Genomic DNA, 15412 nt, shown 5'->3' on the forward strand with positions numbered 1-15412 from the left:
TGGGTCCAATCAAGAGCTCATGAAGTCATCCCTTTGACACCTGGGCAAACTGTGGCCCTCCCAACAGGTATTTTGGACTTCAACTCCCACCATTCCTAGCCTTGGGTCCAACCAAGAGCTCATGAAGTCATCCCTTTGACACCTGGGCAAACTGTGGCCCTCCCAACAGGTATTTTGGACTTCAACTCCCACCATTCCTAGCCTTAGGTCCAACCAAGAGCTCGTAAAGTCATCCCTTTGACACCTGGGCAAATTGTGGCCCTCCCAACAGGTATTTTGGGCTTCAACTCCCACGATTCCTAGCCTTGGGTCCAATCAAGAGCTCATGAAGTCATCCCTTTGACACCTGGGCAAACTGTGGCCCTCCCAACAGGTATTTTGGACTTCAACTCCCACGATTCCTAGCCTTAGGTCCAACCAAGAGCTCATGAAGTCGTCCCTTTGACACCAGGGCAAATTGTGGCCCTCCCAACAGGTATTTTGGACTTCAACTCCCACCATTCCTAGCCTTAGGTCCAACCAAGAGCTCATGAAGTCATCCCTTTGACACCAGGGCAAATTGTGGCCCTCCCAACAGGTATTTTGGGCTTCAACTCCCACGATTCCTAGCCTTGGGTCCAATCAAGAGCTCATGAAGTCATCCCTTTGACACCTGGGCAAACTGTGGCCCTCCCAACAGGTATTTTGGACTTCAACTCCCACCATTCCTAGCCTTAGGTCCAACCAAGAGCTTGTAAAGTCATCCCTTTGACACCTGGGCAAATTGTGGCCCTCCCAACAGGTATTTTGGGCTTCAACTCCCACGATTCCTAGCCTTGGGTCCAATCAAGAGCTCATGAAGTCATCCCTTTGACACCTGGGCAAACTGTGGCCCTCCCAACAGGTATTTTGGACTTCAACTCCCACCATTCCTAGCCTTAGGTCCAACCAAGAGCTCGTAAAGTCATCCCTTTGACACCAGGGCAAATTGTGGCCCTCCCAACAGGTATTTTGGGCTTCAACTCCCACGATTCCTAGCCTTAGGTCCAACCAAGAGCTCATGAAGTCATCCCTTTGACACCTGGGCAAATTGTGGCCCTCCCAACAGGTACTTTGGACTTCAACTCCCACCATTCCTAGCCTTAGGTCCAACCAAGAACTCATGAAGTCGTCCCTTTGACACCTGGGCAAACTGTGGCCCTCCCGAGGCCAGGTGTTTTGGACTCCAACTCCCACCATTCCTAGCAGCCTCAGGCTTAAGCGGCTGAGGGGGAAAAGGAAAGGGCCTGAGGCTGCTAGGAATGCTGGGAGTTGGAGTCCAAAACACCTGGAGGGAAGGCCCAAGTTGGCCAATGCCTGATGTAGAATATTACCTTTATTGGAACTCCAATCTTTCTGATGCTGCATTCTGGGAAATGTAGTTTAGAGCAAAGCCTTTTGACTTCTCTGTCATAGGGCTGCACCCTTCCCAAACTACATTTCCCAGAGTTCAGTGCTTCTCCCAGTAAACACTGCTTTCTTTCCCCCCGAAGAGGCACAAATGTAGGGGCACGTCCTCACCAGCACCCCATATGATTTAATAATATAATAATGTTTATATTATTATTAATAATATAACAATAATTATGTTATTAATAATAATAATTATTATTATTATTTTATTTTTATACCCCGCCCCATCTCCCCGAAGGGACTCGGGGCGGCTTACAGGGGACCAAACCCAGACATCAGACAATAGAAAAACATAGCAATAAAACAAGTCAATCAACAATAAAACAAATCATAAAACAAATGAGGTCACATACAATAAATATACTCATTTTTTTTCGTGTCAGGAGCAACCTAAGTTGCTTCTGGGGTGAGAGAATTGGCCGTCTGCAAGGACGTTGCCCAGGGGACGCCCAGATGTTTTGATGTTTTACCATCCTTGTGGGAGGCTTCTCTCATGTCCCCGCATGGAGCTGGTGCTGATAGAGGGAGCTCATCCGCACTCTCCCTGGGTGGGATTCGAACCTGGCAGCCTTCAGGTCAGCAACCCAACCTTCAAGTCACAAGGCTTTAATCCACTAGGCCACGGGGCTCCTAATATACTGATAAAATCCTGGGTTGGCTCCGAAAAGAACTGGGCCAAAAGTGCAAGTAGTGTCAGTACCATCAGGGAGAGGTAGATACCAGTGCTATTGTTCCCATTAAAGTGCTGGAGAAGGCATACACAAGGGACTATTGCCAGCTAAAAAATTGGAGAGCAATAAAGATAAAATAGGCAACAGGTCGATCCTTTACTATAGAGATCAGTCGCCAAAGGCCTGTTGGAAGAGCCAAGTTTTCAGGCTCTTCCAAAAAGTAAGGAGCATAGGGGAGTCCCCTCAAAGGCCCAGGCAGCAGTTCAAGGAGGAAGCCACAGGTTATTTGTCAATCGCATCTCCTTGTATGGACCATCTTGGGCACTTCGATCCGTGGAGCAGGCCCTGCTCTCGGTCCCACCCCGTCACAAGCGCCCTGCTCTCAGTCCCACCCCGTCACAAGCGCCCTACTCTCGGTCCCACTCTGTCACAAGTGCCCTGTTCTCAGTCCCACCCCGTCACTAGCGCTCTGCTCTCAGTCCCACCCTGTTACAAGTGTCCTGCTCTCAGTCCCACCCCGTCACAAGCGCCCAACTCTTGGTCCCACCCCGTCACAAGCGCCTTGCTCTCTGTCCCATCCCATCACAAGCGCCCTGCTTTTGGTTCCACCCTGTCACAAGCGTCTTCTTCTTGGTTCCACCCCGTCACAAGCACCCTGCTCTCAGTCCCACTCTGTCACAAGTGCCCTCCTCTTAGTCCCACCCCATTACAAGCGCCCTGCTCTCGGTCCCACCCCATCACAAGCGCCCTGCTCTCGGTCCCACCCCATCACAAGCGTCCTGCTCTCGGTCCCACCCCGTCACAAGCGCCCTCCTCTTGGTCCCACCCCGTCACAAGCGCCCTGCTCTCGGTCTCACCCCATCACAAGCGCCCTGCTCTCGGTCCCACCCTGTCATAAGCGTCCTGCTTTCGGTCCCACCCCGTCACAAGCGCCCTGCTCTCGGTCCCACCCTGTCACAAGCGCCCTGCTCTCGGTCCCACCCCGTCGCAAGCGCCCTGCTCTTGGTACCACCCCGTCACAAGCGCCCTCCTCTTGGTCCCACCCCGTTACAAGCGCCCTGCTCTCGGTCTCACCCCGTCACAAGCGCCCTGCTCTCGGTCCCACCCCGTCACAAGCGCCCTGCTCTCAGTCCCACCCCGTCGCAAGCGCCCTGCTCTCGGTCCCACCCCGTCGCAAGCGCCCTGCTCTCGGTCCCACCCCGTCGCAAGCGCCCTGCTCTCGGTCCCACCCAGTCGCAAGCGCCCTGCCCTCGGTCCCACCCCGTCACAAGCGCCCTGCCCTCGGTCCCACCCCGTCACAAGCACCCCCTTGTGGTTGAATCCGAGCAGAACCTCCAAGGCATCGAAGCTGAACCTCAACAGCATACCTCCTTTCCGTCTGTTCTGTTGGTCTGTCTGTCCAAATGGCATTGAATGTGTACTGTGATCCACCCTGAGTCCCCTTGGGGAGATAAGCCAGAATAGAAATAAACTATTATTATTATATTATTATTGTTGTTTTTTCCCATTAGCAAGAACTTTGTGTCCCTGTTCACAGCTTTGTTCAGAAACTCTGGCTTCATCTTGTTTTCCTTTTGTTTTCCCCCAGTTGTTTCTGCTCCTTATACAATTTATATGGGAAAGGATAAATATGAAAGTAAGTATGGAAGTCCAATGATCGTGCCTGGCAAGTGGATCCAGCTTCATGTGTTCTTATTTAAAATTTGAACCTTAGGATCAGGTGTTGCTTGTTGAAGTTGGACTGGCAGAAAGCTAACTATTCTGCATGCTTTGGGAACTCATCAACTACCTTTGGGTCCATTTTCCTTTACAATTATTGTTACTATTGTTGTTATAGTATTCATTTATAGCTTGCCTTTCTCTTTTAAATGAGACTCAAAAGGGCTTGCATCACTAAAAACAGTACAGTACATACAATAGCTTCATATGAATCATCACAGCCCCTTGTGTTATTCTGTGTTATGGGCCTTTTGAATTTAAACTCTTGCCTTATAAACAGATAAGATAATTTAATTCATATTAATACTGAGATCTTTCCCCACTTATATCTATCCTGGCCCCAAAGTTCTAATGACAGTTTATACATTTGTGTTTGAGCTCTTGCCTTGTGGAAATAAACTGCATATTTTGAATTATTCCTATGTAGGTTATTTGAAGGGGCTAGTTATCCCAAACGTACCAAATCCTCTCTTATTTTGGATGCTAAGCAGTGCGAGCCCTGGTTAGTATTGGGATGGGAGACCGCCAATGGATGCCAGGTGGTGTACATGATATTTCAGAGATAGGTATCAACGAAAACAATCTTTGAGGATTCCTGGCCTAAGAAAACACTTTGAAACTAATAAACAGCTACATAAGTGCACAGGTCTTGAAATCTGTGTGTTGAGCTCGTGTTGAATTGTCAATAAAGGACCATGAAGACCAGAATCTGGTCTGCATATATTCCAATTTAAACCTTGCTAAGTTCAGCTTGAGAGCAATCCTGCAGCCTAGCATTCTGAATGAGCATTTCCAATCTAGTAAAATGTTTGGTTCTGCTTTGAAAATTTGGCACTGTGTTGTTTGTTTTCAGTTGGACTATAGCCTATAGCACAGCGTCTTAAACTGATCCCTTCCCTCCATGTTGGGGTCCCAAAAAATTTGGCCAAAATAAAAGGTTTCCGAATGGCACCCATTTACACCAATCTGTGAGCAACAACGGTTAGCATTTACAGCTGACTGCAGAAAATGATTCAGCTGGGCTCCACAGAAAGGATAATCAGCTTGTTTAGCAAGCCTTGCAAATTTATGATCCGTAAATATTTGATTTGGTGCATATTTTATATAGCTATATACCTTGGGTCACATAAATATTTCTTGGGTGGAAAGGGGTTGCGAGTGGGAGAAGCTTAGGAAGTCCTGGTCTATACTACTTTGCTGTGGTTTACATTATATGTCTTCCCTGGAAAATCCAGGTGTAGTTTGAGGCTGACCATCCCTTCAGCTCATATGTGTCTTGTGTTTTCTTGCAGATGAAGACCTTATAAAATATGGCTGGGTAGAAGATATTTGGTGAGTACGGAAGGGGGGGCTCATGCCTTGCCTGAGAAATCCATCCTTGTTCCTTAACAGAACCCGAGGTGTGTCCACACATGCAGTTTGACCCCACTTTGGGAGCCATGGCTCAAGGCGATTTTTTTTTTCGTGTCAGGAGCGATTTGAGAAACTGCAAGTTGCTTCTGGTGTGAGAGATTTGGCCGTCTGCAAGGACGTTGCCCAGGGGACGCCTGGATGTGTGACGTTTTACCATCCTGTGGGAGGCTTCCCTCATATCCCTGCATGGGAAGCTGGAGCTGACAGATGGGAGCTCACCCCGTTCCCCAGATCTGAACCATCAACCTTTCGGTCAGCAGTCCTGCTGGCACAAGAGTTTAACCCATTGTGCCACCAGGAGCTCAAGGCGATGGAATCATGGGTGTTGAAGTTTTATAATAACTTCAACCAGAGAGTGTTGGTGTCTCACCATGGCAGTGAAAGTGGTGTCACACTGCATGGATTCTACAGTGTACAGTAGAGTCTCACTTATCCAACATAAACGGGCCGGCAGAACGTTGGATAAGTGGAAATGTTGGATAATAAGGAGGGATTAAGAAAAAGCCTATTAAACATCAAATTACATTATGATTTTACAAATTAAGCACCAAAACATCATGTTTTACAACAAATCGACAGAAATAGCAGTTCAATACATGGTGACATTATGTAGTAATTACTGTATTTCTGAATTTAGCACTAAAACAGCACAATGTATTGAAAAGATTGACTACTAAAAACTACGGCTACTAACAAATTGATTACAAATAAAGATAAAGTTGCATAAAATGAACTTGCAGTAACAACATTGTCGGAAGTTAAATCCATAAAAAGTTCAGTCCTTGCTGCCTAGAGAAACAGCTATGGATCCGGGCGGGAGGCATACTGCGTTGGATAATCCAGAATGTTGGATAAGCGAGACACTACTGTAAATGCACCTTTGGTCTACAAAGGCTTATGTCTCTTGGTTAATTTCTAGGGAACTAAAAAAGAGGTTTCAATAATATTCCAGTTCCAGATTTAGTCTTGGGTTTCTTTGTTTGCTTTGTCCTATATGTATGTATACACACACATATGTATAGTTGAGTTGTCCATCCTTATGTTTTCTTCCCCGAAGGGGACTCGGGGCAGCTCACAGATAATATTAGATAAAAACAGTGATATATTGTTTATTGTCACTGTTTTTATCTAATATTCTCTGTGAGCCGCCCCAAGTCCCCTTCGGGGGAGATGGAGGCGGGGTATAAATAAACTTCATCTGACTTTATCCTTGCTCCGGAGAGACTCGTGAGAATCCTGGCAGACCAGTAATGTATTTCCACCTTCGCCCAGAAAGTCAATAGCTTTGCTTTCCCCAAATGTGGAAATAACCCAGCTGCAGGAATATCTCCTCCTTTGCCCCCTCAACAGTTGATATTTAACTGAGTATTCATGCGGCCCGCCCTGTTATATTGCTTTTTTGATTTTGTGTTGTACTGTATATGATCCTTTATTGTATTGTTGTAATTGTATTATGATATGTTGTTTTTATATTTTGTTATATTGTATTTTTCCCGGGCATGGCCCCATGTAAGCCGCCCTGAGTCCCCATTGGGGAGATGGTGGCGGGGTATAAATAAAGTTTTATTGTTATTATTATTATTGATATGACTGCATTTTTGGCTATAATGTGGCCTGAAAGTGGAAACTGAGCACTGATGGGAATGATGTAAAGGCAGGTCACTCTTCCCAGGGTCACTTTTGGGCCACCTGAGCATAAAGTCGACCCAGCTTTGGCTTGGTTGTTGTATGTTTTCCAGGCTGTATGGCCATGTTCCAGAAGTATTCTCTCCTGACGTTTCGCCCACATCTATGGCAGGCATCCTCAGAGGATGCCTGCCATAGATGTGGGCGAAACGTCAGGAGAGAATACTTCTGGAACATGGCCATACAGCCCGAAAAACATACAACAACCCTGTGATCCCAGCCATGAAAGCCTTTGACAACACAGCTTTGGCTTGTTTGCATCATGAGGGCCACCAGAGGGAGAACTTGACTTATGACTTATGCCTCTGTCCATATTTCTCTCTCCCCCCTCCTCTCTATATATGACTCTTTCCTCCAGCTGTTCAATTTCCTCTTCTTCTGGCTGTTTGCACGGTTGCTTGGAGATGTGAGCTTGATAAGCCATCAAAATCCCTCTTCCCACCATCAAAACATGCATGCATTAAAAGGCCGGTGCTCTGGTGCCAGCTGGTATCTATGGAGAGCATTCTTTGGGACTGAAATCATTGTGCTATTCACATCTGTATTGTGTTTTGCAGGTTTCATGTGGACAAGCTCTCCTCTGCGCATGTCTACCTCCGGCTGCACAAGGTAAAGGCTCCCGCCGCCCCCCACAAAAACATGGCTCTGCTTTTTATGTCGGTTCATGTTCATCTATTGCAGTGGTGTCAAACTTGTGGCCCACAGGTTTTTGGAACTTCAGCTCCCAGAATTCCTGACCATTGGACAAACTGGCAGTGGGCAGTTCTGGGAGTTGGTGCCCAAATACCTGGAGAGCCATAAATTTGACACCTCTGATCTGTTGGGAGGACATGATGGAAATCCTTAATTAAGAAGTGAGCCATGTGCCAGTACAACATGGAAACTTCCCATCAAGGCAATTCTTTTCACTGTACAGGCAGTACCGAAGTTACGGACAGGATAGGTTCTATAGGTTTGTTCTTAAGTTGAACTTGTATTTAAGCTGGAACACCTTTTCCCCATGATAATAACTCTTCCTGGAGTAAATTTCCCTTCTGAGGAGTAGATTCCTCTCACTTCCTGTTGCCTCAGCCCTGTTCTTAATTGTGAGTCATTTGTAAGTCAGATGTTTGTAATGCAGGGATGGCCTATGTTTCACATGCATGTGCCTTCAAAGTGCCTGTTGACTTATGGCAGCCCCTTGAATTTTGCAGGCTTTTCTTGGATAGGGAATCCTCATGCAATTGTTCCCAAGTTGAACATCGACATGAAATTACAAAAAAAGGACAAATGTGATTTCAGGGTTTATTAAGAGAATCATAATAATTTCCCATTCTTGGGAAACATTAGGTTCTTTATTCCTCATTAATCGAACATCATCAGTTCTGAGTACCACATATTAATTGCTGTAAAACTGGGAAGGACATTTTTTTTTAGTGTAATCACTAAGTTCCATATTGAAATGGGTGAAAGTCTGTACTGGCAATGGGTCATTCTTTGTTTAGGACCTGAGATAGGGCCAAGCTAAAGTGAGTGGGCAGATGTAATTCCTGTGCAAGTGGACATCTTCAACCAAACACACAAAGTATAATTTAGTTCTATGAATATAAACCCAGGAGCAAACTCCAGTGTTTCAGTTTTTCAGACTGCGAGGCAGTGTTTATTTCTGTGCATTAGCTCTCAGCTTTTGTTTTATGTCTCAGCTCTGATCATTGATGAGAAGGTGGTTTTGCCAGTTCCTCTCTCTGAAATATTGCCCACAGCAGTGGTTCTCAACCTGTGGGTCCCCAGATGTTTTGGCCTTCAACTCCCAGAAATCCTAACAGCTGGTAAACTGGCTGGGATTTCTGGGAGTTTGTAATGAAGTACGAATTTTTGGTTTACAGATGTTATGTTTAATTGTGTGTTTGTGTTTTAAAAGGGTAAGTATTACAGTTATTGCATCTCAGCACTCAGAGGCCGGTTGCCATGGAGAAGTAGGCGGAGCCAACTGCCGTTTTGTTGAAGAAGTGCAGAGTTTAAAAAAGAGAGTCAGTCTGTGCTCTGATGAGGCACAGGGAAGATTGATCCTAGGTTGAGGGGATCAAGGAGACTCAATAGTTCATTTTGAGTCTGTTTAAAATAAGTTTGGTGACTTATTTAATGTAGTCTGTGTCCTGGTAAGGAACAGAGAATCTGGGATCGTATATCATAGGGGTGACTGCAGTTTAAAAAAAGCAGAGAAAAAAAATTCTAACTACTTTAAGTAAAAGAAGTGACACTTTAGGGAGTTTGACTCATCTTATTCTGTCACGACCCAGGCAACAGAGCACCAATAACCATACGCAGAGGCCAGATTCTATCTAATATCTTTATTAAGGAAATATATAAAGTTAGTAAAAGCAAATGTAAAAGTTAGTCCAGAAGCAGACCTTTCAGGAAAGGTCAAAATTAGTCCAAAGAAACAATGTCCAATATGAAATATTAAGGTCCAAAGTTGTAATCCAATAACCGAAACACTCACTTTGCCAGGCAAAGTGAGGGGAGATGACAAGGTCCTTTAGTCCATGAACTTGAGCAAGGCTAGGAAATAACTTGATACTTGAAACAAGGCTTGAAACGTGGAACAAGGTAACGAGGAACAAGAACAAGGTCCGTGGAATAACTTGGTAAAATCCGTGAAACAAGGCAAGGTTTAGTCCTGGGAAACAAGGCAAGGTCCGTAGGTAAACAAAGGCTGGGAAACAGGAGCGAAGGCTGGAAACAAGGCAAGGCTTGAGCAGGAACGAGGCTTGAATCGGAGCGCGCTGTCCAGACACAACTCGCTCCGGAGGCTGACGAATTGACTCCGCGAAGTTACTACGCGGGTAAAACACCTATATAGAGTCTAACTTTCCCGCCGAAGCAGCTCTCTGGGAACCAGAAACGAAAGCTAAACTCTGAGACCAGATGTTTGACTCCTTAAAGATTCTCACGAAAAGCAGACTTAATTGGGTACATTCTTAGCTGCTATTCTCGCACTCCTGCGCGAAGCTGCTTCCAAACCCCTCTGTTGTTTACAAAACTCATGGCGAGAGAACACGGGAGATGTAGGCTCAGGGTTTGTTTGACATACTTCTGGGACACAACTTTCTTGCAGGTGCAAGGTTCCCAGATCTGCCTGGGAAAGATCTGGCTGAGAAGATTCCAGTTCTGACTGGGAAGGTAAAAAACCCAAGTTTTCTTCTTCATCAGGCATTACAATGTCACGAGCAGGACTACAAGGCCCATGAGTCATCACACTATCCCCCTCCTCAAGGCCCCTCCCAAACTGGGACTCTCTCCCCGAGGCGCGAGGTCGTGGCTTGGCGGGATAGGTCTGATGAAAGCGACGGGTTAGATCAGGAGCATGGACTGTGGAGGCGTCTTCCCAAGAGCGTTCCTCAGGGCCAAAACCCACCCAGTCAATGAGATATTGCAGGCGGCGGCGGTGAAAGCGAGAATCCAAAATGTCCTGAACCTCGAACTCGTCCTCCCCATCCACCAAAATAGGGACGGGGGCCGGCCGGTCTACATCTGGCCGCACACCATCCGCCGGAAGGAGCAGGGAGCGGTGAAACACTGGGTGAATGCGCATTGAACGCGGAAGTTGGAGTTTGAAAGTCACGGGGTTTAATTGCGCCACCACTGGATAGGGGCCAATGAAACGGGCATCTAACTTCCGGCAAGGGCGATGGGAGGGCAAAAAGCGAGTGGACAGAAAAACCCGATCTCCTACCTTGACTTCGGGGCCCGGCTGGCGATGTTTGTCCGCGTGACGTTTATAGTCCTCCTTGGCTTGTTCTAGTTGCTGGAGCAAAAGTTGTTGCACCGCTGTGAGTTCCTGCAGCCAATCTTCTGCTGCGGGAACTTCTGAAGTTTCAATGACAGGGGGAAAGAAACGTGGATGGAAGCCGTAGTTTGCAAAGAACGGCGTTTCTTTTGTAGAAGCCTGGACTCCATTGTTGTAGGCAAATTCCGACAGTGGTAACAGAGAAGCCCAATTGTCCTGTTGGTAGTTTACATAACAGCGAAGGTACTGTTCCAAAGTGGCATTGGTGCGCTCCGTTTGCCCATCCGTTTGGGGATGATGAGCTGAAGATAAACGAGAGTCTATGCCCAATAGTTTTTGTAGTGCCTTCCAGAAACGAGAGGTGAATTGGGATCCACGGTCTGTGACCAAACTCTTGGGCAATCCATGTAGTCTGAAAACATGTTGGAGGAATAAATCTGCAGTCTCTTGGGCCGTGGGAAGTCCTTCACAGGGAATGAAATGGGCTAACTTGGTGAAAAGGTCCACCACCACTAGGATCGTGGTGAATCCACAGGAAGGTGGTAAGTCAGTGATAAAATCCGCAGAAATTATTTCCCATGGGCGAGATGGGTTAGGAAGGGGGTGTAGAAGCCCTGAGGGCTTCTCCCTTCTTATCTTGGAGCGCTGGCATACTGGGCAGGTGTTAACATATTTTTCCACATCCTTGCGGATCTTGGGCCACCAGAAATCTCTTAGGATCAAATGCATGGTTTTAAATAGTCCGAAATGCCCTGCTGGTTTGCAGTCATGACACAGACGAAGTGCTTTTTCCCTGCCCGGTCCGGGTGGGATATAAACATGATTTCTATAGCAAAGCAGTCCATCTTTAAGCGAAAAGGGAAAATGCAGACCTTGACGAAGTTGGTCCTGCGCCCAGGCATCTGCTTGCTGACTAGCCCTGATTTCTTGAGCACAGATGGGCCCTGGAGTAGAGGGAGTTGAATCAATGGGAGTGGATTTGGTGTTCCCCACTGTGAGCGTGGCAAAGTTCTCGGGTTGTAGTAGTTGGGATTCAAAGGTCTCCTTGCGTCCTGCAGCGTATTCCGGTTTACGTGACAGGGCGTCTGCTTGCTTGGTTTGGGCTGGGGTCACATAATGAATCTGGAAGTTGAAACGTTCAAAGAATAAAGCCCAACGTTGCTGCCTTTGATTTAGCTTGCGGGCAGTTCTTAGATGTTCTAGATTCCGATGATCAGTGTGGACTTCAATGGGAAATTTGGCCCCTTCTAGCCAATGTCTCCAAGTTTCAAAAGCTGCCTTTATGGCTAATAGTTCTTTTTCCCAAATGGTATAGTTCTTCTCTGGTGCGGTTAGTTGACGAGAATAATAGGCACAAGGATGAAGGTGATCTCCCACCGGTTGTAGGAGCACAGCCCCAATTGCCACATCAGAGGCGTCCGCTTGCACCACAAAAAGGGTTTCAGGATCTGGATGCTGAAGGATTGGCTGGGATGTGAATAATTTCTTTAGTTGCTGGAACCCTTTCTCTGCTTGATCAGTCCAGCGGAAGGGCTGTTTTCCACGGATGCAGCTAGTGATTGGGTCAGACCAGCGGGCAAAATCTGGAATGAACTTGCGGTAATAGTTCGCGAACCCCAAGAATCGCTGCACCTCCTTCTTGTTAGTTGGCGCCCGCCATTCCAATACTGCTGAAACCTTGGCTGGATCCATGGAGAGCCCTAGAGGCGAGATACGGTATCCAAGGAAATCTACCTCTTGTAGATCAAAAGCGCATTTTTCCAGCTTGGCATAAAGTCCATGATCCCGCAATCGTTGTAACACCATTTTGACGTGGTTCTCATGTTCTGATTGTGATCTAGAAAACACCAAAAAATCGTCCAGGTAGATTATCAAGAACCTATCTAGATAGTCCTGGAAAATGTCATTGACAAAATGCTGGAACGTTGCGGGAGCTCCGCATAATCCATAATTCATAACTCGGGACTCGAATAATCCGAATTTGGTCTGGAAGGCGGTCTTCCACTCGTCCCCTTCTCTGATGCGAACTAAGTTGTAAGCTCCCCGAAGATCCAGCTTGGTGTAAACCTTGGCTCCTCGAAGTCGGTCTAGTAGATCCGAGATTAAGGGCAGGGGATAGCTGTTCCGCTTGGTGATATTATTCAATGCTCTGTAGTCCACCACCAAGCGTAATTCCCCTGACTTCTTCTTCACAAACATCACTGGGGAGGCGGCTGGGGATTGAGAGGGTCTGATGAATCCCTTGCGAAGGTTTGTCTCTATGAATTCCCTGAGAGCTTCTTGCTCTGGTTCAGTCAGGGAGTAGAGATGCCCTCGCGGGATCGGGGCCCCCTCCACCAAGTCAATGGCACAGTCATAAGGTCTATGTGGGGGTAACTTTTCGGCTTCTTTTTCATTGAATACATCCCAATACTCGGAGTACTTCTTTGGCAAGGTGATAATGGGCTCGGTGTCTGTGGCATGGCAGACCTTGGCTACGAGGCAATGGTTTTGGCAGTACTTTGAAGCAAACTGCAGTTCTCTGTTGGACCAGGAGATGCTTGGGTCGTGAAGCGTCAGCCATGGAATCCCCAAAATCACAGGGAAATGGGGAACCTCAGTAACAAAGAAGGAAATCTCTTCCATATGTTCCCTTATCCACATCCTGGTGGGTTCCGACCACTGGCTTACGGGGCCCGTCTTGAGAGGGCGGCCATCGATGGCTTGCACCACACGGGCATTCTTGAAGTCATGATATTGTAATCCCAGAGAGTCGGCATACTCTCTATCAATGAAATTGTTGGTAGCTCCTGAGTCTATCATGGCGTGGATCATGACGGGTCCCCTTTTTGCTGACCATAAGGTGACCACTAGAAGGAACAGGACCCCGGTTGGCGGCTCTTGAACGGGTTTCTTGACCGGGTTGGCGAGCCTCTCTACGCCCGGTCGTTGGCTTCCCCCGCCGGCTGTGTGCCAGCCGCCTCAGACGCCTTCGTCTCCGTGGAGGACGCCGCCGCAAGACGGGCGGCGGGCTTCCCTTTGGCTGGGCACTCTCTGGCGAAGTGGCCCCCATTCCCGCAATACCAGCAGAGATTTAGGCGTTGGCGGCGGGCCTTCTCGGCGGCATCTAATCTGGGACGCACATTGCCCAACTGCATCGGCACCTCCTCGCTCCCTCTGGGGTATGGGGATGGTGGTGGGGGTCTCCACACTGGACGCGGCTGAACGCTGGCGGGAGCGGGGGGTTTTGCCCCAGCTCTACCGCTCTGGCCTCGTACCCACTGTTTCCTGTTGGCAATCATGACTTCAGCCCGTAAACATTGATCGATGAGTGCTTCCAGGGTTTGGGGAGGATCCACCTTGGAGATTTCCTCCAGCATTTCAATGTTGAGACCCTCCCGAAATTGTCCTCTGAGGGCAACATCGTTCCAGCCGGTGTTGTGGGCCAGCACTCGGAACTCGGCTATGTACTGAGACATGGGTCTGTCTCCTTGGAAGAGGCGGCGGAGTTTGTGCCCGGCGGCCTCCAAATTGTCCTCGATTCCCCAGGTCGCCTTAAGGTGGTCCAAGAAGTGTTGCGCTGACCTTAGATGTGGGGAGGCTTGGTCGAACAGAGCCGTCGCCCAGTTAGCCGCTGGCCCGTCTAGGAGACTGTAAATCCACGCCACCTTGATGTCTTCCTGGGGAAACTCGGCATCACGGGCCTCTAGATAAGCTTGGCATTGGCGACGGAAAACATGAACCTTAGAAGCTTCTCCAGTAAACTTGGTTGGCAACGCCATGGCCGGAAGACGGATTCCGCGTTCCTTCAAACCCTTAATTTCCCCATCCTGTGCATTGAGCTTATCACGGATTCGGTCCACCTCATCCTTGTCGATGGTGTAGGTAATCGGCTGGCCACTCGGCCCAGGTACGGCTCCGGTAGACATTCTGGCCGAGGTTAATTGGTGCTTAGGGTGGCGGAGTCAAACTGTCACGACCCAGGCAACAGAGCACCAATAACCATACGCAGAGGCCAGATTCTATCTAATATCTTTATTAAGGAAATATATAAAGTTAGTAAAAGCAAATGTAAAAGTTAGTCCAGAAGCAGACCTTTCAGGAAAGGTCAAAATTAGTCCAAAGAAACAATGTCCAATATGAAATATTAAGGTCCAAAGTTGTAATCCAATAACCGAAACACTCACTTTGCCAGGCAAAGTGAGGGGAGATGACAAGGTCCTTTAGTCCATGAACTTGAGCAAGGCTAGGAAATAACTTGATACTTGAAACAAGGCTTGAAACGTGGAACAAGGTAACGAGGAACAAGAACAAGGTCCGTGGAATAACTTGGTAAAATCCGTGAAACAAGGCAAGGTTTAGTCCTGGGAAACAAGGCAAGGTCCGTAGGTAAACAAAGGCTGGGAAACAGGAGCGAAGGCTGGAAACAAGGCAAGGCTTGAGCAGGAACGAGGCTTGAATCGGAGCGCGCTGTCCAGACACAACTCGCTCCGGAGGCTGACGAATTGACTCCGCGAAGTTACTACGCGGGTAAAACACCTATATAGAGTCTAACTTTCCCGCCGAAGCAGCTCTCTGGGAACCAGAAACGAAAGCTAAACTCTGAGACCAGATGTTTGACTCCTTAAAGATTCTCACGAAAAGCAGACTTAATTGGGTACATTCTTAGCTGCTATTCTCGCACTCCTGCGCGAAGCTGCTTCCAAACCCCTCTGTTGTTTACAAAACTCATGGCGAGAGAACA

The 15412-nt window shown here is 47.7% G+C and overlaps 1 protein-coding gene across 1 annotated transcript in view; it reads left to right on the forward strand.

Annotated features, from left to right (window-relative positions):
• Positions 1–15412, forward strand: part of ccdc25 (coiled-coil domain containing 25) — a 40588-nt gene that overhangs the window by 358 nt on the left and 24818 nt on the right. Inside the window, exons 2-4 of the mRNA XM_062969020.1 lie at positions 3691–3738; positions 5114–5153; positions 7478–7529. Coding sequence (XP_062825090.1) covers positions 3691–3738; positions 5114–5153; positions 7478–7529 — 140 coding nt within the window. The remainder of the gene's footprint in view (positions 1–3690; positions 3739–5113; positions 5154–7477; positions 7530–15412) is intronic.

This window comes from Anolis carolinensis, chromosome 1, assembly GCF_035594765.1.
Source record: "Anolis carolinensis isolate JA03-04 chromosome 1, rAnoCar3.1.pri, whole genome shotgun sequence".
NCBI classification, from domain to species: Eukaryota; Metazoa; Chordata; class Lepidosauria; order Squamata; family Dactyloidae; genus Anolis; species Anolis carolinensis.